The sequence below is a fragment of the Leptosomus discolor genome, chromosome 4 (genome assembly GCF_034619465.1).
Source record: "Leptosomus discolor isolate bLepDis1 chromosome 4, bLepDis1.hap2, whole genome shotgun sequence".
Lineage (NCBI taxonomy): Eukaryota > Metazoa > Chordata > Aves > Leptosomiformes > Leptosomidae > Leptosomus > Leptosomus discolor.
Genome location: NC_141394.1, coordinates 28,764,446 through 28,789,173, shown reverse-complemented (window position 1 = coordinate 28,789,173; position 24,728 = coordinate 28,764,446). Strand labels below are relative to the sequence as shown.

At 39.5% G+C, this 24,728-nt stretch overlaps 1 protein-coding gene across 1 annotated transcript; it reads right to left on the bottom strand.

The window, feature by feature from the left end:
* Window positions 1-3,119: 3,119 nt before the first annotated feature.
* Window positions 3,120-24,554, bottom strand: EIF4E (eukaryotic translation initiation factor 4E). Its single transcript, XM_086464067.1, has 7 exons — window positions 24,522-24,554; window positions 15,222-15,331; window positions 12,945-13,040; window positions 10,791-10,854; window positions 8,711-8,824; window positions 6,165-6,304; window positions 3,120-4,170 (listed from the first exon to the last, which is right to left on the bottom strand). The coding sequence occupies exons 1-7, from the start codon at window positions 24,537-24,539 to the stop codon at window positions 4,056-4,058; spliced, it is 657 nt and encodes a 218-aa protein (XP_086320193.1). The 5' UTR covers window positions 24,540-24,554; the 3' UTR covers window positions 3,120-4,055.
* Between the last annotated feature and the right edge of the window lie 174 nt (window positions 24,555-24,728).

Below are 24,728 nucleotides of genomic sequence, written 5' to 3'. Positions count from 1 at the left end.
CTGCAGCGCCAGAGCTGGACACCTGAAAACAAGTTCTGGTGGAATACAAAACTTTTAAGAGCTAAAAGGCAGAAAGTCTGTTTAAGCAGCTACAGTGACAAGTGTCCTGCAAAGAGTTCAAAATTTCAAAGTCTTCAAGATTTAACAGCTTGTGGAGCTTTGAAATGATGATGATTGAGAGGTCCAGCAGGTGCATTTGACAGCCAGGGCTGGGACTGGTTCCACACTGCTTGCTAATACACTCTGCATTCCCGCTCTCCAAGTCTAGTTTGGATAGACAGGGATGAAATGTCTCAAAGCAGAACATGTATAAACTATTTCCTTAATGGTGATGACACTTCCATTTGTCTGTTTCTTGCCCAATATGAAAAGGCACAAATTCTGCATAAAAATTTATTTTAAGACTAAATACTACTCACAAGAAAAAAAAAATCGGCAGAAACCACTGACTTCTTAGTAGGGCAAAGTCATCTAAAAGTTAAGTGCTAGGCAGTCTGAAAGCCCTATGGGGTTTAACTGTTAAGCTCGACTATTTGGTTTAGTACTTCAGTGCAGGATGTTCTTAAAATCTAGATTTAAAGCCATCAGGCCTAGACTCAAAAGTAAAGCTTCCTGGAAACAAGGGAGGTCACATCTGTCAAAGAGAAGACCCATGTCACTTTACTATGCTGAAATGCAACTTTTTTTTTTTTTGCTTTTAGTAAGGGTCCCATGGAGCCCAGAATTTTTTTCCAAGCATTTCTGTAGGAAAAGATTCCATTAGGTAAGATGGAAGTTTTGAGCTGAGTCCAAGCTTTGCTAAAAGCTACTAACTCCAAATTTCCAGAATTTGGATAACATTAAAACTTAAGTTTCCTGAGCTAGAGACAGCCTGAAACACAAGACAGTGACAGTGCAGCAGCAGGACAAACAATGAAAAGCACTGCACAGCCTAAGACTTGCAGTACACCCAGAAGCTGTGAATTCACAAATATTCCTCATTTGTCACCCCTTCTTCTCAGGCTCTCTTCTGGCACATTCTTACACCTCTTTGAACATAGCAAGCTTCTGCTTTCTTCCCTTGCTCTGCTGGTTTTGTACCATTAGCCGGAAGTTTAATGACACTAAATACTTTGTACCAAAACCAGACACTTAAACATTCACTGCTTTTTCCTCTTATGAGCCTGTGTCTGTTTTATTAATACAACAGAGAGCTCTCTGCTTTCTCACATCATGTAAGAATACAAACCACACCATTATAATCCAAAGAACATTAGTACGCAACACAGTGATTTGCAAGCTGTAGAAAACTAGGTTCACGGTCACCTGCTTCTTCTAGCAATGAATTAACGGCATATTTGATAAAGCATCTAATTTTCACTCAAGTCTTCTCAAAGTAGCAATTGTTATTTAAGCAGTGAAGAGCCTCAATCAACCTACTTGAAGTTCTCATATTACAGCACAAGTCAGTTGGCTGCTTAAATAGGCTCAGACTCAAAAACCTGAGATCATACCAAGAACACGATCAAACACTTTTCTAGATGAACAAAATGCTGCTACCCTGAACAATAATAGTCCAGTCAGTCTTGTAGTGAAATTGAACAAAACCAATACATTACTTCTCACAACAGTACTCAGGTTAATCTCAATGCTCTTTACAAAAGGGCAGCACTACCCACATTTCTGAATTACACTCATTTTAGTAAGCCTTTCCCCAGTGCTCCCAAATTACTTGCTCACAGACAATCTAATGTTACCACTCAGGAAACTGATTCATCTTTACCTTCCCATGTATAGAAGCATTACTGGTTTATTCAGAAATATCAAAGCCTTTATAAATACTACTCAGCTTGAAGCCGATGACACAGAAATAGTTCAGGGAAATTTAGTTCAAAAAGCTTACTTTAATTGCAAAGATGACTAGCTGAAGCAGTAAGCTGGAAAACAGGCAAGGACTGCTATATTCTGCTATGAATGGTCCTATTAAACAAACCAAACTTGCTTTGCATGCCTGCAGAATCAGGGCGGGCAGGCAACCAGTTACACCGGAATCCACAGAAAGGAGCACACAAACAGCCTAATAGCTCTCTCCATATCCAACATCTGTCCTAGTTAATAACAAACACTGAAGGCATAGTATCATTAGATATGGATGCCAACTCTAAGTGTTTCTATTGAACAGACATAATAATCCAGAAGTTAATGTAACACCTTTTTGGTATAGCCTGAGACACTATTTACAACATACATTTCTTATAAAGTGTGCAAGAAAGTGTTCCAAGCCTATCTTTGCACACAGACACACTTCGGTGCCTTAATCGGGCAGATTTAAAAGCCCGATTCAACTGAAGCTTCACTGCCACAGTGACTAAACTTGCTTTAAGGAGTTATCACAAAGAACAAAACCTCAACAAGCATCTGCCTTTAAGTTTAACTGAAGAAAGGCTACATAGCCCTGGCAAGATCTTCGAGTACACATCACACACTTAAAAATAAGAAATTAGCAATAGAGCATTGATTTGCTGCATGCTCTGCTTTCAAAGAGTGAAAAGAAAAAGCCTCTCACATTGTGCTCAAAACAAGAAGTTAACTCAACACCCTGCAAAATCTTCCCCCAGTCCTGCAAGTCAAGCAAACTTATAGCTCCCACAGCAACTTTCAAGCCAATGAAGTTTCATATCCTTGTAAGACATCACATAATCGCAGACTACCTAGACCCTCGTATACTTTTATTTTGTAGCCATGTCTCTAGTGCGCTTTACTTGTACTTCATATAGGAATTACATACTTAAAAGTAAAATTACTCACTTCAGCACTTTTAGTGTACTTCCTACCTGAAACTAGACAGCTCTCTATGTACTCTTGAATTTCTTGGTTGGCATAAACCAAAGTCAAAAGAGAAACAGCACAAGCCATGATCAATTAGACCAACCACTAAGAAAAAACAGTAGCCACATCAATATAATTTCACTTTGATTTAGGGTGCTATCTAATAGATTTATTAAAAGTTTCAACAGACTATAGCTCCAGACTTTATCTTTCTTGGAAGACACTACAATAGAAGCCACAGTAGAGACTGCCTTGTCACAAGAGGTACAAATACTTGCTGTATAGATGGAGAAATAAAAGGACAAATCTAGTTGTCTAAAAGACAATTCACTGTACACATTTTATTTACAGTTTTGTACACTGTCTTAATATGAATGGGACCGCTTTTCTACTTGAGCCATTTTAACCAAAGCAAAATAACCTAAGTAATACAAAGTGTTAAAATACAGCATAAGATACAAAAACAGACATACTATTTCTAGTAAGGAATGTAAATTATGGTGTTACATTTAAAAAAATCCACAATTATGTTTAGGAAATCACACAAACAGATCACTGATTTGACTGAAATGCATAAATTTGTAGCAAAGCTCTGATGTTACAAAAAACCCAAAAAATTACCAAAGAATGCACAAAATTAATGTTTATTCCACCTTTGTCATATTCCCAGATTCTTCACCAAATGTTACATGAGCAAAACCAACTGAAATCAAATATCACTAATGTTATCAAATAGGGAAAAACAAATAAATTAATCTAGCAGCCATCAGCATAGGTTACAGCAAAGATGATGCTGTATAAAAAAAAATTGCTAGAAAACTGTATGCACCATACTCTTTTCCAAACCAGCAAAATGTTACTGCATACAATGCAAATGTAAAACGGAGTAATTTCCTGCAGGTACAGAAATGCAACTTTTCTGAATACTGTGGATAAACAATTTTTTTTTGTAATAGTAATGTTTCTACCAAGCTATTACAGAGTGGGCCAGAAAAACATTTATGGATTCGGGGGGTGAAGTGTACTAAAATTCTGATCAGTAATGGTTACTTCAGCCAAAATAGAAAAAATTGAACACGGAAGTACAAGACAAAGGCGAATGAGACTTCTCACAAATCTTAGCAACACTTAGATGGAAATCAAATTTAAATGTAGTCCACTCTGCTTTTGAAGAGGCTTTGGTTCAGCTCCCAAATCTCGATTGCTTGACGCAGTCTCCTATGAAAGAATACTCAGAAGGTGTCTTCTTAAACAACAAACCTATTTTTAGTGGTGGAGCCGCTCTTAGTAGCTGTGTCTGCATGGGACTGATAACCAATCACTATCTTTGGAGGAAGTCCTAATCTTTCCTTGTATACTCTCCTGGAGAAAAGAAATAGAACAACAGTTTAAGCAAAGTCCTTAGGAGGGAATCAGTAACAGGACACCTGCTTTTAAGATCTGCTGACACCTTCATGAAAAAGTTGCCTATTCAGAAACAATTTCTCAGGTATGAATAAAGGACTTGAAACAGGATTTTTCTAGCTTATTGCATCTAAAAATCGGCTTATAGTTCTGTACGAACAATGACATACAATATAAAAAAGGAAAAGCTCTTGCCAAAAAACAATTAACAGGCCTGCATAAATGTAGAACACAGGGATCTACTGCGTTCATGTGAATACCATTAATATCAGCAAGCTGCATTCCCACACGTAGAATCAAAACAGCCATGAAGAAGTCAGGGTCCACAATACCAGAACTACTGAGATTATAAAATCACTCGAACCAAATAAAATAGCAATTCCCTGAAGCAGTAGTCAGTTTTTATCACCACACAGATCTCAGTTGCACAGACTTGCTGTCTCTTTTTTAACCCCATCCCCCAGTTCATTATGGTACTGGTCACGGGCAGCTACTCCACAGGAGCTCTAAGAAAAACCAGCCTGGGTCTCATGCCGTCAGAGAAAGAAGCAGCAGTACCCGTCTCACACCACACTGTGCCCCTTAGCATAGAGCGAGTGAGATGCAAGCCACTAGCGGCACTAAGCTCCCAGCTCTGATTAACCCACAGAACAAACCTGTCCAACTGCAGATTGTTACCAAAACTACATCAATTCGCTTTAACTTACCCTAATCATAATGGAGCAGTTTACAGCACCATGGCTTACCCCAATTTTAACTGTTAAATAAAAGCTCGATGTATAGCCTCTGGAGTTATGGCAACGACAGCAGGTAGTCAACATAACTTACCTTAGTCACCGTGTCAGTCAATTTGCAAAATCTTAACTTTTTCACAGTTCTCTAACAGAATCATCTTAGCTCTTTAGTTAATGGTTAATGCCATTTTAAAAATGCTCTGATGCCTACTAGGTTTGGTGAAAGGTTATTCTCTACTAGCAGAAGATATGTACCACAGTTCTGTTTATTGTTAAACACCTACCTTTCAAGTCTGAACATGACCGTACAATTAAATTGTTAGTATAAGGTAGACCCACCAGATTCTTAAAGGCCCAAATGAAGAATGTGTCAAGAGAGCCACCCAGTAAGTGAACAATATTAGCAAGATGCTATGGCCAACAGTTAAAGTTCGCCCTAAGATAGATGTGCTAAGCTGTGAAGATAAATATTTTCATTGGTTTGCAGAGGTTAGATGGCCTACAAGGACTGAATGTAAAGCAAGCAATTTTGAAGGAATCCCCTAGCTTTAGCAATAGTTGCTAAATAGCAGAGCACAACATGCATTTTCCATAGCACAGACTCATGGTAATCTGAGATGACTGATGTTGCTTACTGGAAAAAAGACTACAACATGCTACTATACCTGTCAAAAAAAAAATCCATGAAACTCAGCATTTTGTTTGATTTGTACTTAAGAGACAAAAAGATGAAAACATCAAGAGTTTTACAGCACATCACCATCCAGCTTTTTTCAAACATAAGGACATGCTTGTGAACTTAAGATTTACAGCACCTTTCCTCTCTTATTTGTAAGCATCGCTTTCCTGAGAAAAAACTTACCAATGCTTTACTGTTACCAGCTACCCACCTTTATGAACTGGCATGTTGCAACAGAATGTGCACTATCTACGGGTATTAGTTACAATGCCTCATTGTGAAACTAAAAACTTCTGCCAACATCTGTGTTCAATTCTTCGTATTTCTAAACTACAGCGAAGGTAGTGCAGCAGTACAAAGAAGTTATTAACATAAGCCTATACAAAAAACTACACAGTAACACAAATAATGAGTTACATAAACTTGGGATACAGATCTGCACAGGCTACATTTGCCTGAAGTGCGTTCTCTATCAAATTATCTGGCTTTAAAGACATTGCTGAACTTCATACATTCATGACAATAACCATGTTACTTACCCTATATGCGTAACAGCATCCCTGTTTTCACATTCAGTTGTCCATATTGCTATTTTATCACCCTTAGTTCTAACGTTAACAACAGCACCACATACATCATCACTGTAGTCATCAAACGACTCCCCAATAAGGCACAGCAGCTACAAAACAAAGATCAACCATCAGAAGCAGCAGTTCAAAGTCAGAATCCTGCTCTATAGGCACTCAGTGTACACAAAGGACTGAGAAAACCCACATTTTACTGCTTATAGGCACTTGCCATGCAGTAATCATTTTCTGTTTATTGCAGCATCTCCCTGAAATTCCAAATGTTACAAGTGAACATAAACTCAGCTTTAGTAGGGTTCCTCCTATTTTGAGTTTTCTTTCTGTGAAGAACTATCTGGGCAATGTATCAGCTATGTAAGGTCCAACTTCAATCCTGAAGTGTATCAATTCAAAAGCAAATCAGACAGCAACTTAGATGAAAATTGCTATCTGATGAAGTGGTACTTCTATCAACACATGCAGGAAGCTTCAGTCCCCACATACTCTAAAGTGGGAATTGGTCATCCTGAACAGTGTGCAATGCAAGCGCAACAATACAAGTGTACAAGTAACACAAGACTCTTCCCCCACAGATTTCTAATGGTGAAGCTTGGAATTGGAAAAGGTGGAATACTTCAGGAACATCAGATTAAGTTAGGTCACATCCCTGTACAACATTCTAACTGTGAAAGTGATATTTAAAATATCCAACTTGCAACTTGTACAACAAGCCATTTTCAGATCTTCAAAACTGAAAATTTCTCGTAGTTAAGACAGATTCATCTAGTCCCTGCTGAATTAAAAATTCTTCCGCACACTGAAGTATTAATCTCCAAATAGATGCCTGTTTACTCCACTTGCACAATACGCTAAATACACTGCTATTATATTAATTTTCCAGAATCACTTATAACATTTGGAAATTCAACACTTGCAACTTTTTTAACAAAGCAGGTCTTTCAGTACCTGTGAGAGCTGCAAGGGCTGACTTCATCAAGGAAATACAAAAAGGACTAAGTGTGCTACTGAATAAATCAGGTATAACTGCACATACTTTAAATGTTACACCCAACGGCAGGCTGCACACATTCACTGAGTAATGACAGCCATAAATATTTACATTTAAACCACACACAAAGATTCAAAATATTGATCAACAGCCTTAATACACATACAACCAAAGATGACTACCACACTCAAACACTGCAGTCAAGTACATTCTTCATGAATGCTGCACAACAGTGGAAAAAAGTCTTCTCAAATGAAGTTTATTTAACAGTCATGAATGGTAAAGATCACTAGATTATAATAAAAATTTGTTCCAAAGGGGAGCAGTAAAGGAATAGGTTTTGATCTTTATTGGAGAAAGTTGGTTACAAATAATTATTGGAATTAGTAGTGACAGTGTTGTTTCAGAGCACATATCCCAGTCACCTGGGTATTTGGGCTCTGTGCCACTGCATGCCACTAAAGAAAAAGCAGAACCCTCTAGCCTTAAGTCTACATAGACTATCTACACATTTCCAATGCATATGCAATGGCCATTAAGAATCAGAAGGGCTCATACAGGCATTTAGGTGGAGAGGCTGAATGCACACGTTCATTTACTCATGTGCAGTCATATTGCCTAGTAGTGCAACGCTCACAATCCTTTTTTTCAAGTGGCTACTACAGTGACTAGATAGATCCTAACAGTTCTGGTATTTTGGGCACCTCTGCTTTGATCCTGAAGGCCATTTCTCCCTTTCAAAGGGGTGTAATACTTCGTGCCTCTCACACAAGCAAGTGGGAAAAAAAAAGATCAGAGATTGGGTAAGATTCATTTGCACTGTACCGTCTGCAATCCATGCCCCTAAAACCCAGATCACACTAGACTGTTTTAGGCTATTCTGACTCGGTTCCTAGACAGTACAGTTGTATCGTTTTCTACAACACATTTACTGCAACCCACATAATCTCTAGAAGTCTATTTACTTTCAATTACTACATTCAAAAAAATCTATTCCAAAGAGACAACAGCAATGGAAAAAAGCATTTTTATAGTGTACATACAGGAAGATTGTGCTATTACTTGACTATCCTACTGTTAAGATAAGTACAGAGAGAACAAAAATAAATCCGAAGCTCCCTTGTTTTAGCAAGACCAAAACCCGAAAACTATTCACTTGGAGTACTTGTAAAACAAATTGTTACATTTAAGCAGTTAAACTTGGGAGTCACATTCAAGAATTTTCCCAGTAGTTCGACAGCTATTCTGTATGTTCCAGAGGAAAAAGTTAATCTGTCCTGTAGAATTATCTCTATTGCTGCTCGTTATAAGTATTTAACAGAACATAACCACATTGAGCATCATTATTGAAAAATCATGTCTCAAATACCATCTGTCAATAAAAACTACAGGACACCGTGCTGCCAGAAGTTAGTAGTCTAGTGTGACACACAGAAAGAACAAACCAGTTAAAATATTAAATACAAATGCAAGATTCTTCAATTGCAACTTCTAAAGCCATAGTGCTTACTGTCTCTAGCCAGAAGCGATCAAGGTCACTTCGTCTCTGCTGTTTGTTTAGTGTAATAAGCCACCGTCCTCCTCGCTTGTTTTTTTCATCTTCCCACATGGGTTCAATCCCATCCTACAAAGAACAACCAGAAGTTAAATCAGACTTGATCTGTATTTTTCCTGAAGAATAATCAAAAGCCCAGTGATAAATGAAATAGTAGCTTAAGAAAAAAGTACATAGTTTAAGATACATACCTGTCCAGAAATACTGCCTCGTACCCATACCAAAGTTCCAAAAAAGCTTGACAAGTGCACTTTCTCTAATGAATTTATTTCTAGAGAAGAATCAGCCCAAGCGAAAGTCTTGGCTACACAAAATTACATAAAAAAACTGTGGGAACAGGCAAAGTCAATCATCCACTTTGCCCCATATAAAACCAGATAAAATTAGCATCTACATTCTGGACTCCTTATTTTAAGTCTTGGACTCAGTGCCACGTTGGCAAAGTGCTTTGCTTATGCATAAAGATTACTTTACTGAAACAGACACCCTGGGCAGTCCATCTCAGTGACTTCCTGCACACATAAGGTGAGCATAAGAGGGTTTTTATTGCCAGGGCCACAAAAATCAACACACCATTTAAAAGTAAGTTGCACTCTGATTCCTGCTTTACCAATGGCTCTGCACTTAATTAAGTGACTGTGGATGTGCTGATCCAGCAAAGCACCCAGCTGCCACTCCCATATCCACCAGCTACGCTGCACTTCAGAAGTCAGTCATTAAAAAAGCAGGTAACTGTCTAGACAGAGTTCAGTTAAGCACTGCCTATTAATGGGAGTCACACTGCAGAACTTTGGCTGAAAGCTAATTAAGCGTTCAACATGCAGGATGGAGTGGTGTCAGCTCACTTTAAATTTAACACCCTCACTGGCAGCTGCAGAGCAGAGCTCAAACTACTTTTAAGAGGCAGTCTTACGAGGTCATGATTGAAGGACAACAGCAAGAGACTGCTCACAAGACTGCAACAGTTGCCAAGTCTGTACCTGTTCCATGCATTTAAATAACTAAATTATCGCTGATTGATGAGAAGCAAACAGAATAGATACACATACTTAAAACACAAACTTAGGATTCATGCAAAAAAAAATGCAAGCACTGTCCATCAATATCCTAACCTCTGAAGGTCCTACAGCTTCTTAAAATTTACTAGTAAGGTTTCTCATTCACCTAAAATATCACTACTTTCCAAACGCAAGCATCACCACCTCTTCCCTACCTAAAGCTGCTGGGGTTTAAAAACTATGTACACAGTCTACTGAGGAGTCCTAGCCAGCAGCTATGTTCTATAAGCACAGGAGGAACCAGGCACCAGTACTTTAAGGGATTATTTAGGTATTTGAATCCAGAAAGGAAGCTGTATGTTAGAAGCACTTTGGAGAGGTTAGGATTTAATTTAGAGCTCCAGTTCATGTCTCCACTCCAGCTGAGGCAGGATTTCATGTACATTTTCTCATGAATATTTCCTATTCACTAGTTTGAACACGTACTCAGTGTGCTTTAAGCATCAGTGTTGGGTACAATTTTCTAGTTCATACATACGTAACAAGGCATTTCACTGGTGGGGTAAAAATTAATTGTAAGAGCACAGTGCATCTGGCTAGTAGTGCTTATAAAGAATACTGGAGAACATTGCAGCCTGCCACAAAACTTGGACGTTTTAACTCATTTCATGTCACACCACATGACAGTGCTTTCATATTATAAAAATTATTGAAATTTAATATATGCACAAACATCTCAAACATAGAATGAAGGCAAATGTACTAACAGATTAAAACATACTGTCTGTGAAATGCGTTAAAGCATTTGGGAGTCACATTCATGCAATCCATGCCCCTAAAACTTGCATTTTCAAAACTAGTGACAGCCTGATTTTCAGAGGACATGTGTTTGGGACTTCCTAAAAAAGTTAACACCTTTAGGACATTCCCAACCATGTTCCTAAATATCTGAAGCAAAATATTTGGACAGTGTCTTGCTTAGTCAGGAAACCATCCATCAACATCCACAACTGAAGAAAAAAGGTTAGCAAGCATACCTTAAAGAGCGAGTAGTCACAACCAGGCATTAAATTACTAGAGAGCTGGATATGGTTGTATAAACTATTGGAGGGAAAAAAGCAGGATTAAAAAGTAAGCATTACTTTAAGGTACAAAATTCTTGAAGAATTCAAGACATATAACCAAACATAATATAAAAATTGAAAAGCATTAAAGTTACTCCAGAAGCAAACCTTTTTCTTAAGTATTTTTCAGCCATATAAAAGCATTAGCTTTAAGATGTTCTGGACTTAAAGCAGCAGAATAGAAACTGGTTTATGAACACTTGCTGGGTTCCTATACCAATACTTCTTTTAAACCTAGTTTCAACAAACTCATTAGAAACAACTCACTGAACTTCCACGGCAACAAGTTCTGTGTGCATGTGTACTCTGTGCATATACATAGAATAAGGATAACTGTATTTCTAAGGCTACTCTCTCTGCAGAGAGAGGTTTCAGGAGAAGCATTCAATTTTGCTATTTAATACAAAACTCTAGTGATGAAGGCAGTAGGCCTGATAATTTAAACTGAAATAAGCACCCAAAAGGCAAGAACAGATGAAACAACAAAACAGAAAATATATACTCAGAACTAAATTTACAACTATGCAATTCAGAGCAAAAAAACCCCACAAAAAACAAAGGAGTACATACTGTCTGTCCCCTCCTCTAGCAAGAGGACGGGTGCTTTTTTTTTCCCCTGCATTAAGGTCAGACTTCAGAAAAAGACCTGCACATATCACAGTAACCTGTAGTCCAAGACCAACTAACATTCAGGCATGGTCCAGCACCAAAAAAAGAAATTACTGTGATTTTTTTAAACACAAATCAGGCATTGGACCTGAAAACATAGGACCTGTAACAAAGCCAGTTACAGAATTTACCACCTTCCCTCCCTCAGGTTTACCTTAGGCTTAGTATTTCCTCCCCAGAACAACACACCTATTTCCCACTCGGACCACAATGGAGGAATAGCTTCTCAATTGCTTGTGACTGATTTTATACCTTCACTGCAGACATCTAGATCTAGCACCCCTTTTAATTACCCAGACTATCTTAGTGGAGCTCAAAAACTTACCCTTAACCAACTTCAATAGTAAGCTTCAAACAATTTAGCCACACATCCCATACCTCAGGATAGCAAACGACTGTTCACTCAGCCATTAGTCACTCCCACAGTAGGAACGAGGAGGCTGGTTACAACCACAGAATCTGTTCCCCTCCCTCTGACAACTACACTGATAAACACTTGTTCAACTTTTTCAGTATCTTTACTTCTTCCCTGTTGGTGCTAACAGGTCACTGATGGGTCTTATTATTCCACTAAAAGACACCATCTCTCCCTTACTGATCATGATCACATCCAAAAGAAGGTATGCAACAAAAACCTTAAGAACCCTACTGCTCAATGTAGCATGAAACACTAAGAAAGATTAAATATCTAATGTCTTTTTTTCCACCCTCAATTTCATGCCACTTGCATTTTCTCCATATTTCATCATTATGGCAGGCAAAATCTTCCACGTAAGCCACCTAATTTGACTGAAGCAAGTGCTTGGAAAGCACAGGCCTACCTTCAAAGGCTTTGTTACTGCTGTTTGGGCCTGCTTTCACAGACCTTCAATTTAGAATAAGGGTAGTTTCTTCTGTAATCTCTAGCAAACTTCTTTCAAGGATGCCATTAATCTGGATCAGCCTCTCAAGTACTATGCTCCAGATTCAGTCACTCTTGAACATCTGAAGTGAGCCAGCTATCTGAGAATTTAAGCAACTACCAAAATTTGGGGCTGAGGAAGTGACAATCAGTTGTCTACAAGAATTTACAAATTCATGTTACCATGAGATAGCTACTGCACAACTTTCTACATGTATGTCTTGTACATATGACTGTAAGCAGTGTTTCAGTGTTAAAAGCAAAACAATGTGCATTTAAAGTATGAAGAACTTCTCCAATCACTTTTTCTCCAAAGGTTACACTCTACCACATTCAGAAGAATGGGGCAGACTTCACCTTCAATTTTGCAAACATTTCAGATTACATCCAAAAAGTTGCAGTTAATGGAGTACTTTGGGTTTTTCTGACTTTGGCATATACTTTGACAACATTTGCCAGGATTATTACGCCGATTGAAAAAAAAAATCTTTACTTACGCCCAAAAATCTTCAACAGTATCAAACTTTGAGATAAGACGAAGATTTGCTTGCCAAGTTTTGCTCTTGTCATTTTTAAAAAACCAGAGGGCCCATCTAAAGGAAAACAAAATAAAAATAATAGCAACTAGAAATCAAAGTACATTAAAACCATAATTGTATCCAAACAAATTGCAAGCCTTAAGATATTATCAGCATAGAAGTCCAGTTTTAATCAATAAACTACAGGAGAAACTTCATTCTCAAACACAACTCTTTGTAGATCAACATTTGTGATCCTGTTATAAGAATCATGGTAGATCTGATCAATCCATTTAGGTAAATATTTTAAATAGTTTTGGAACATTTCTAAGCCTCTAAGCCTCCGACATTTCTCCTTGCTGCCACTACTAAACTACAATACCCTACCGCAAATAACTGATTATGGCCTAAAACAACACCAACGATTCAAAGCCAGAGCACAGCTCCCTTTCCAGCAATTTCCTTGTAAAGGTTACAAAAGCTAATTATATCACTCCAAAGCTATACAGGACATGAAAGTTTCCCAAGCACTCAAATATTAGGAGAGCATAAATTTTAAAAGGGAAGCTGCATTAAGCTTATTAACAGCAACAATCTTCAAAAATAAAAATCACCAACTTTAACTGTTTCAAGTTTTTAAATCTGCAAATATAAAGACAAGACTAAATGAAAAGTTTTCCATCTGATTTTCATCATCTCTGCTGAGTACAAATCTCAACACATTATAAATCAAACCTTTCACATAAAGATGCTCTTTCTGGGTCTAAACAGCATAGTTTAAAATGCTGGAACAGCATACCTAATAAGGCATTTAACAAAACTGTTAATTTTGATAGTTTTGGTAGTGTTGAAATCACTCAGGTTAGCACTAGAGTAGATTTATCTTCTCCTAGCAGAGTACTTTAAGTCACCAGGTGTTAATCTATTGTTTTGAGACCTTTCCTGATATTTCAAACCTTGCTTTAAAAGTTTACTATTTTCCAGTAATAGCCCCACTATCCACTAAATTGATCCTGAAGGAGTGTCAGCCCCAGTTTAATCAAAGCATTTAGCGGAAAAAGAGAAAGGATGGAAGCTGAGAGAAAGACAACATGGGAAAATGGGATGCGCATAGCATAGCACTACAGCGCAGAGTGGTTTTCCACACTTTCTCACACCTTAGGAAAAGAGTAAGGTGCCACTTGGTAAAAGGTTCACTTTGGGGCAGCACCTACCTACCAACATTAAGCACTGAGCACTCCACATCAGCTCTTCAGCTTACTTGGAGAAAATTACTTCCTAGCTGCTCTTTTTGAAGTATATGCAGGCTGCTGGAATAACTTGTGTGCACAGTTAAAGGAATTCAACCTATAAGCTTACAATATCTTTACTGCAGAAAGGTAGTTCAAGTTGAGGTTTCCAAGTACAAAGCTTCTTGGTAAAGTCCTCAGTGTCTCTATAGCTCAGTAAGAAGCCAAGTAGTAACTTTTACAGCTTTTAAGACATATCTGTTTTTGCACACTGACACAATCTAGAAGAGGGCTTTGATTTTTTTTGGTAACTTTTCTTGACTATACTTTAACGACTGCTCCATGTTTTTCTCATTAAACAAGAAAATTTAGGTGCCTTACAGTTTTTTCTTAGTGACATGTTGGTACAAATGTGTGTATATGCACTTCACAGGGTTGCTTCTGCTGTGCTTCCTACAGATAATGAAAACAGTATTACTGTAGACACTGACCACTCATATGATCAAGCCTAATAAGCAGTTTGGCTGATTAATACAGCTTCTACTACTTTCAGTTCCAAATAGGAGAAAAAAATGGCAACATATGAAGGAGTAAGACTCTGATAAGAAGTAAGAATAAGAAGTCTTTACCACTGGCACCTGAGCTGCCCAAAGTACAAGGCAGAATGGAAAGTTTTCCAGTTCTGCTTGGCAGCAACTTAATCTCAGTGTCAAGTCTCTTAAAACATACCAGATGAAAGCAGTAAAAGCTCTGCTTGCCTCCAACTAAAAGCAAAGCCTTGCTCCTTCCAGTTACCTGGATGCATTATGAAAATTTGCTAAGATTTTCAGCTTCTGTAACAATACTATGTGAAACGGCCCTGAACAGGATCAGATTCCATTTCCTCTGGAACCTCACTGTAAAAGTCTTAAAAAAATGAGAACTCTCAAAACGCTGCTAGAAAACTTAATGCAAACAAGGGAGCTGTAAAGCCACAGGTATTTTTCTACCTTTGGCAAAATTACAAAGGTGCTTCTGTACTATTTACCTGTTTTGTAGTGGATGCTTAATATACTGTTCAGGGCTGGCAACCTCCTGACTAGGTGCTGCTGGCTCAGTTTTCTCCTCTTCTGAAGGCTGAGGGTTGGGAGTGGTTTCCTGTTTGAAGAAAGGAGTTATTAATACGTTCCTTCGTAATTTTTATTGAAGTAATTTAGTTCTTTGAAGTAACTAAGAAGGGTGAAGCCAAGTTCCTTTAATTCATCCTGGATCAGGGGCCCAAATCACATCATGGAAGCACAATCTGCATCCCTTTATTCTTCAACATCTGAACAGGTCCTACAACAAATACTAACTGCATTCACACTCTGCTATTCAATGATTTGCTTCCCACATCATTTCCAGAATGGTTTGCTTAACATACATACTTGTCTTACTTTGAAACAGTTCTGAGCATTATTTCAGAAATACACAATCTGCCACATTATCTAGAATATGTGCATCCAAAAACTAATTTCCAGAATAATAATTTCCAAAGGAAAACTTTTTTTATCAGTTTCTGACAAGGCATCACTGGAAACTGATGTACAGGACCTGTTTATTTAGAAAAATCTGTTACTACAAGTAGGAGACATGCCCACAATTCTCAGTTCTGCAATCAGCTATTACAAGCAGCTACAAACCAAACCAGTAAGCAGTTATCTTTGTACTTGCAACATCACCATCCAACATCACCACTAACAAAGCTTCAGGCACCAAACAGCAGAACTTAAACATATAACAGTTCTCAAATTTCAAACTGAAATAAATGTAAACAAACTTGTTTGCCAGAGATTAAACTGATTCCAAGTATTACTAGAGACAGTGCTAGAGATGTCAAATATAATTTAAGACAAAGTAGTGAAATAATAGATTCCCTTTGCATGGAACCCCCCCCCCCCAGCTTGTCATTCGGTTTGAAAAGGCACCATGTCAGGTTTGAAATTCTAATGCCATTCCGTCAAAACAGGAAACACAAAGCTTTATTGTGAGGCCAAGTGTCCCTGCCAGTTACCACCATCTCTCCCTAATCTGCAATCCATGCTAGAATATTAGAGACAAGGAATGAGGACTATAGCTCATTCCCCTCTGCTGACACAAAAATGCCTGTACAGCTGACCCCATGAAAGAAAAAGCACTTCAGTATCATTTGTTTGATATTCAGTATCAACCAAACACTAGCTGCAGCAGATCCAACTACAGACATTCCTAAACACAGCAATACAAAAATAGTACTTAAAAATTAATTTAAACTTTGTGGTCTTAAGAGAACAAAGCAAGGTACAGGTGGATTAAGTCATAGCAAGTTATCTAATTAATGGAACAGTTTACTCTAGACTTCCATGTTACTCAGTTTATCAAAGCTGCTGAAAAGTGGAACAGATTTGAAGTGATAACATAAACACTATTTAACCTTGACAATCCCAGCTGGCAAACTCTTCTGATAACACCTAAAGATCTGTCTTAATAGGATTTTCTTTTCATTATCAATATTTAGCATTATTAAGCATGATACTACATTTTACTTCAGAGAAGTTACACCTTTAAGCTTGAAAGTAATTAAGTATGCTTTAGTTTCACAGCTCACCTAGAAAAAATAATCTCGGTTCAAAAGCTAATTTACATCACTTGTAAGGATGCTTTCACACGCTCCCATGTTCACAGGGAAGACTGAAATGCGAAGGCCTAACAGGGGCAATGACAACTAGGCTAGTGCTTTGGTTTACACAGTTCACGGGGCAGGTAGCACAATCTCCTGCCTCTTAATAAAACTATGTGCTTTCTGAAGATTCCTTAAAGGAGAACATCACTGACAAACCCACAGCAGCACAGTGTTGAATTTCAAATTTCCTTCAGTGTAATACTATAAAAATCTAAACAGATCTTCAAAAAACTTTGCAAGTGCTTCAAATTCTAGCTAGAATAACATTTCTAGTCTTAGCCCCATTTATTTTTTAAGTTGCCGGTATCAAATATACATCTTTCCCTTTAATCACAAACAAGAACCCCACAGAACAAATTAAGATGGTCAATGCTATAAATACACCAAAGAAGCTTTTCAGTATTTCCTCCTCCAAGTTATCATTTGCATTCTATTACAAAAAGTCAAGTACAAACAACTACATTTTAAGTGTTGCCCCTTCAGGGGCTTCTAACTAGAAGAGTTAGAATTAGTACCTGTGCAAATACAACGAGCATGTAAGAAAAATCTTGTTGGTATTTTGGAAGTAAACTAAGCATTAGGCTTTGTGACAAAGCTTGCTTTCCTTCACAATACTCTACAGTCGTGACATCTAATATTTACAAATGCTGTTACGCTGAAAATTTTTACACCAAAGAGACTCACTCTTGATGAGCACAGAGTATCTTCCAAAAAAGACGACTGCAGTTGAAAATCTCACTCCTCTTTGCTCAGCAAATAGCTTTCAATATACAAAGTGCTAATCCTAAAGTCTCCCTGGTCAGTCTTCCAGAAGTACTGTAACAATATAAACTGGAAGAATCAATGCAAAACTATTGAGCACATGCAGGATTATGCCTTTTCATACCTTCTAATACAAGAGAACATCAGAAAGGATTAACACAGCACCTTTATTAAAAAATGCAATGAGCTTCAGTACCTGCCCAGTACACCGACAGTCACCCTTCACATAGCTACGTGAAAGTCCTTTTCTGGACAAATGGAAGACATCTGACTCAGCACAAACACTATACTTAGGCCACCACAATAACAAGTCCCTTAAGATATTTCAAAAGCTACCCAGCATTAATGAAACTGAGGCTGACCATTATTTCATGTCCAAAACAGTACCTGACAACTCACCTCCAAGGCCTGGCTAACTATGCTCTTGACCTGGGATTATGCCACTCCCCTCAAAAATTAACCCAACCAGAAGAGATCCACCCACCCTCCCCCCAGCAACAGGCTGCCCATCAAGGATAGGTACAGCTGTACACACCAGAAGAAACCTGGAAAGGGATGCGAAGTTGGAAGCAGAGCTCACTATCAACAGTTTTCTGACTGGTCTCAGACATAAGCCTAAAGCAGCGCATTTTCACTACCACTGCCATCAAGGAAAACAGAAAAAGGTCCATTTTCATTTTTGGCTGGTTACTCATATCAGCTCCCGTTTCCTTTCATGTTGCCTTTATCTCACTATCCTGACCACCAAGCTAACATTTTTGTCTACCAAAGCACTTTTCATTATTAGTCAAATACAAAGTATGTAAGTTCACCAATTGGCATTCAAAGTCCATTTCTTGTATCCAACCTCTTTCCAGCTACTGAAATTCTACCACAAACCACAGGCATGCAGTTTTAAAAGACTATAAATACAATGTGAACTGAAGTTATATTGTCCACCTTTCACCAATTCACACCCTGAAATACTGTGATCACTACACTACTAACTTACTGAAGTCAGACTGTCTGTACCAGCAGTTTCTGGACTACTAAATTTAAAATCCTTTATATTACTTTACTACTGCTCACAACTAATGCATTCTTTAACCTAAAATTGACTTTGCATCTACTGCTAAACTAAGCCACTCCTGAGTTTGCTGCTTTTAAAATAGACGTAATAAAATAGGGTAGTATTACCAGATAAACCGGAAAACTTTATATGGCCGATCCTACTCCTCATACGCAAGACAGCATGTAATTAAGTGACATTTATTCACTACCCAGATGGTTTTTGATGTAGGAATCAGCTTGCAGAAGTCCATTAAACATTTACCTACTCAGCACTTAATGACTGTGCATATATGCACATGGATTCTGACACTTGCAGACTTAATTGGTGTTATTTATTCTTTCTCCACAGCACTCAAAGACCAACATATCAAAGGAAGGTGTGCATGTCACCAGGACAGGAAACAAACAGCACTTACAGTAAAAAATGCTTGATCAGGGTTGTCTATTGAAGAGAACAACTAGCTTGACTAGGTTTCCCCGAGTGTTTTCAGGTGCTGCCCAGACCACATTCATGCCATCTAATTGTCTACAGAAGTTGTCTAAGAAGTCCAGTTGATAGAGCACAACATTTACATCCCAGAAGGACATAACCTAGCACTATCATGCATTCTTGGTGAAAGTTATGAGAATTAATTAGTGGAAGAGGCTGCCAAAATTTCTTTGCATTAAACCAAAGTTACATTTGAGAGCTTCCACCTTCTTGTTTAGGGTTTCCAACAAGATAAGGAAATTGTATGTCCCTGTCACCAGATGTCTAGGGAAAAAGCATGTCAGCTATCTGCTGGTCCTTATACTTCTTGCAGACAACTGCTACCACACTACAGTTATTATAACAATTCACAAAGCACAAAATCAAGAGCTATTAATTTCAAAATATTCTGGACAAAAGAAGGATTTAAGCCCACCCACAAGTCTTATGTGCTGTAAGGAAACAAACCAAGTGATGATCTGATACACAACTCCGAGCAATGAATATACAGAGGTAAAAAAAAAAAATCACACATAGTGTGTGTAATACCAACTGCAAGAGAGGTACCGTCAGCCACCTGTTACCCATTAAAGCATTATACAGCTTTCCAGACACCAGGACAGAAAAAATTTTCTAGGCATGACATAACAAGGCCTAATACAGAGTGACCACCCTAACTGCCCTAATTATTATTATTTAGAACACCAAAGATTTTTAGAAAGGCATTCACTATTGGAACACTAACACAGGACATGTTTTGAACTGGGTGACAGCCCACCGAATTAGAACAGAAGTGCAACACGTATACAAGAGGACAGGAACAAAAGACTGAAGGAGAAGAATCACACACTTCCTCCAGGGTCAGAAGGGCACGCTGATTTGTGGTTTGTTTTTTTTTTTAGGAAATATAATCTCAGGTTTTAAAAGATGCAAAGGATATTTACAGCCCTTTCGACTTCTGAAAAATGGGTTACATATGCTTGGAAGTATCCATCAGATTTCCAACATCTAACTTTACAACCTTATAACAAGAATTAGCAAAAGAGTTACAAGGTATATCAAAATACTTCAGTATCTTTGTGCTTCTTCTAGCTGCCTAACCAAGCTGCCCTTGTGCTTCCCACCTGAGTCTGCACTCTGCTGCTGCCTTCACTACCAGAACATGAAATCTACCCAGGGGATGACTTTCCACATCTAACATTCTGTTAGTTTTAAGGCACTCAGACCAAAAAAAAAAAACAAACCAAGAACTTCCCAAAACTGCTGAGAACAGTTCAGACGACTCAAGGGATGAAACACCTCAAACCTCGCCACACACTTCTACACAATAGACACAAAAGCACTCCAAGTTACTGCAAGTATATGGAGCTGCTTGTACAACCAAGTGTAGAATTTTACATCAGCTGAAAAAAACCACATTGAAATTCAGAAAAATTTTTTAAAAAATTGTTTAACATATTCATGCTCAAGAGGTCAGTCTTCAACCAAAAATACAAGAATACTGGACATACCACTATATGCCCCATTACTGTAAAGCATGCAACGTACACCAGCTACTTTGATAAACAGCACTGAAGACGATTTAAACAAATGCTCTGCACATTTAGAAAAAAAATACTTTTTAACAGTTAAATTGTTCTGCCTTACACCTGCTGCGTAAGAAGCAGGGACAGCTACCACTTTCAGACAGCTAACAGAACACTTCTATTACTTAGCATGCTTACATCTGTAGATCACACAGTACCTTCATAACGTAGACATTTTAAAGAGGAATAGGTTTTAGGACTTTAAGAAACAAGTGACTGCTTTAAGTTTCTAGGTTAAAAATAGTCTCTAAATGTATGTTTAACCTTGACTTCAGAATATTTCAAAAGTGAAAGACAAATTTGAGGAAAAAGTCACATTAATTCACTTTTAAACCTGCATTTCTCTTTCATAATGCAAGCTTTCTACCAACATCCCTCATTTGATTCTCCTCTCTATCCCTTCAAAATTCACACTGATCTTTACACAGCTTCCAAGAGTCACATTTTCTCATCAAAATCTCCTGTATACCTCCACACCTGCAGGCAGTATCAGTAAATGAGACAACTCAGTCTCATATGCTATTTCTATGCATTATCTTGAAATAAGCTTGACATTTTATACAGTGTAAAATGTAGTTTTTAAAAATTGCTTTCAGAAAAATGTTTATCTCAACATTTACAAGCTGTCCAACATCTTCCCCCTCTTAAGATGAAGCTTTGTATTAGGTCAGAACTGTAGTTTACAATTCAAAAGTTTATATTTTATATTTATACTTTTATAAATATATTTATATTTTATATTTATATTTTTGTATTTTCCAGAATTTCAAGGCCCTACACCACTATGTCTGTAACCCCTTGAGATAATACTGTATAATTTCAAGAAAGTTGACTCTTGCCTACTGATGATTAGCTGTTTAAACAAGCATTTTTCAAATTATACATAACAGAAGTTTCATCCATGTATCTTAAAATGGGGAGTTAATTCACAAGAATTGCATTTGCACAAGTGCAACAACTGTCATGAAAGGCAAAAAGAGAACCATGATGCCCATTTCCAATTTGAACAACGACAGATCAGATGCTCGCATGTAAGTTACTTCCACATGATTTACACACACCTAGAAGTTACAGGCCTTGCGTGGCCATATTTTGAAGTCACCTTCAGTAAATTACCGTTTACTAAAGCATTACTATTTGTTTTGTTGTTGACTCTGTGGACTTTTGCACAGTGTTAACTGACCACATTCGATCCTCAAGGGCTACAATATGAGCACATTCTAATAGGACACACTTCTGCATATTCTCACAAATTAATCTAGAATAGTCTTAAAAGAGAAACAAGCTGGGTAGCACAAGAAAAACAGTTTCAACCTGTCAGTGCTGCAGAGGCTTAAGTCTTCCCTGCAGTGGAGAAGTAAACCACTGTGCAACAGGTCTGTATCTACTTAGAATAATCTTGCTTTTCTTAGCAACTTCCATGGGACTTTTCACAATACTCTCAACTCAAATTTCAATATTCCTGAAGAGTTTCAAACATTTTTTTTCCAGCCTCCTAACAAGACTTAAAACCTTTTACATTTGAGAGCATGGAAGTACTAGAAACACCACTGATTTTAGTAGAAGCCTATATCAAAAAAAAAACAAAACCAAAAACATATTCATTCATCTTTTGCATTTCCTGAGACACATTTTCACACTATAGAAGCATCGCAGATGACACCTCTACAAACCTAGGTCCAGATCTCGAAGGTCAACAACAGAGAGGCTTCCCTATGATCAAGAGGTAATGCAATCCCTAACCACCCATACAATTAAATTGTTCCAATTGAAAAGCACATGTATTTCTGCAACATTAAGCATCTATGACCTCAGTCACTACGCAAGCCTAACCTTAAGCTTAGGTAAAGGACAATAAACAAAAAATCTATTATTTAAATACATTTGAAAATAAGCAAGCATAGCTGATATTTGTTTCCCCGAAATCAAACATACTTCAACTATGGCAGAACATTCAATGGCAGCATTACTTAAACTGTTGTGAGCATTGCCCTATCTTCCTCTTCTACTGGCTCAGCACGACTGTCACTGCATGGCGAACTGGATCCGGGTAAACCAATTTTGCTGGGAAATGGTGTGGCAAAATCAATTATTTATTTTTGGCTAAATTAGGCCCCAGATCTAGGTCAACATGCAACCTCACGCTTATGCGAGAATGGAGAGAATGGTGCAGAGACAGGTTTACACCAGCACCACAGCCAAGAAAGCCACAAACCGATGCCTTTAGAGTAATTTTAATTTCCAATGGCCACCAGTATTACAAATTATTTATCACAACCCCTGCTAAGCTCCACAGTCATCACAGGATACTGAGCTGACAGGAAGCTTTCATCTTCAGATACATGATAATGAAAGATCAACTTCCAGATGGGAATGTGTTTGACATTGTGGCTGGAGAACATGGGAAAGGTGCTGCTGGTGGTCCAGCTCCCTACCTTAACTGACATTCTTCCTGTTCAAAAGTGCTAGTCAAGCAATTTATAAACGCTAACCAATTTCAATCTCTTGTAAGTAAAGGTGGGGTTTTTTGTTTATGGAAGAAAATTCTAAGAGGAGGATCAATGACACTTTTTGTCTAAGTGTTACAAAGCCTCTCCAAAGTACGCACTGACTACTTATTCACAGTGGGTAAGCAGCAGCAAGAAACAAGGCTTCCTTAAGTTTCTCATTTTCTTGAAACCCTAATACACAGTCTTCTGCTGTCAGCTCCTCATGACACACAAGCATGTGGGATTAGAATAACAACTATACTTGGACCACTTCCAGCTGCTTCAGCTCTTTATGGAAGTGCAGACTGGTACAACGTTTGTAGAACAGCGCATAATATCATAAACATAGCACCTAGAAAAATGAAAAAGTACTTAATTATCATGAAAGCTATACAAAAGCTTGAATAAAAATATCATTTTGATCCAGAGAGATGACATAAGCAGGAAAAGCCAACTTCGTTTGCAACACGCCTCGAGTCCTACCGGTCACACTGTTTTCGTGTTTCGGCTGCCAAACTCCCGAGCAGCGCATCTGCCAGCCTACAGGTCCTCACCCCGGGTCAGCCTCCTCACCGCAACCTCCGTGTCTGCCTTCAAACTAGACCTTCGCCGCTCCCCGCCCGCCATGAGGGCGCTCGCCGGCCGGCGAGGAAGAGCCGCCCCCTCGGTGCCCGGCCAGCCTAACCCACCGGCCTCTCCGGGCCGAAAGCAACATGGCCACCCCCACAGCGCCACATGCGCCCAGCGCGGCGAGGAGCCGCCCGCCAGGCGGCCGGCCCGGCTCGCCGCCGCCCAGAGCTGCTCCTCCTCGCCGCGCCTTCCGGCCCCAGCGTACCCCCACTGCCGCAGAGCCGCGGGGGCGGCCGGGCCGGGCGGCGGGGGCCGCGGGCGGGGCGCGGCACAATGGGCGCCGCGGCGGCAGCCAGCGCTGCCGGCCCGCAGGCCTCGCTCCCGCCCGCACGCCAGGCCCTGCCCCCGCCCGCTCGGCCCGGCGCCCCCCGCCCGCACCCCTGGGGCGGGCGGCGGTACCGGCACGGCCCTCCGGCCCTCGCCTCCCCTCCCCCCACGCAGACCGGCGCCTCCCGCTCCCCCTCCCCCCCTTCCGTCCCCCTGTCTGCCCGCCTGCGTGCGTGCGCTCCCCGCCGGCCGCGCCACGCCGCGGCGCCCATCCGCCTCCCGCCCGGCCGGAGCAACCGCGGCTCGAGGAGGAGAAGGCGGCGGAGGCGGCGGCGGGCGGGCGGGCCAGGAAGGAGAGAGGAAGGCGTGCGGGAGAAGGGAATGAAACACTCACCGGTTCCACCGTCGCCATCTTAGATCGATCTGATCGCAGAAGCGCTGCGGGGAGGGGAAGGGGCGGATAAAAAACCCACGTTCAAACCCGGTTGGCCGCCCGGCTGTCACGTGAGCCCGGCGGCCGTTTGGGGAGGGGGAGGGGAGGCGCCGGTCTCCGGTCCGCGGGCGGGGCGCGGTGCCCGCCGGGAGCTGTAGTCGCTGAGCG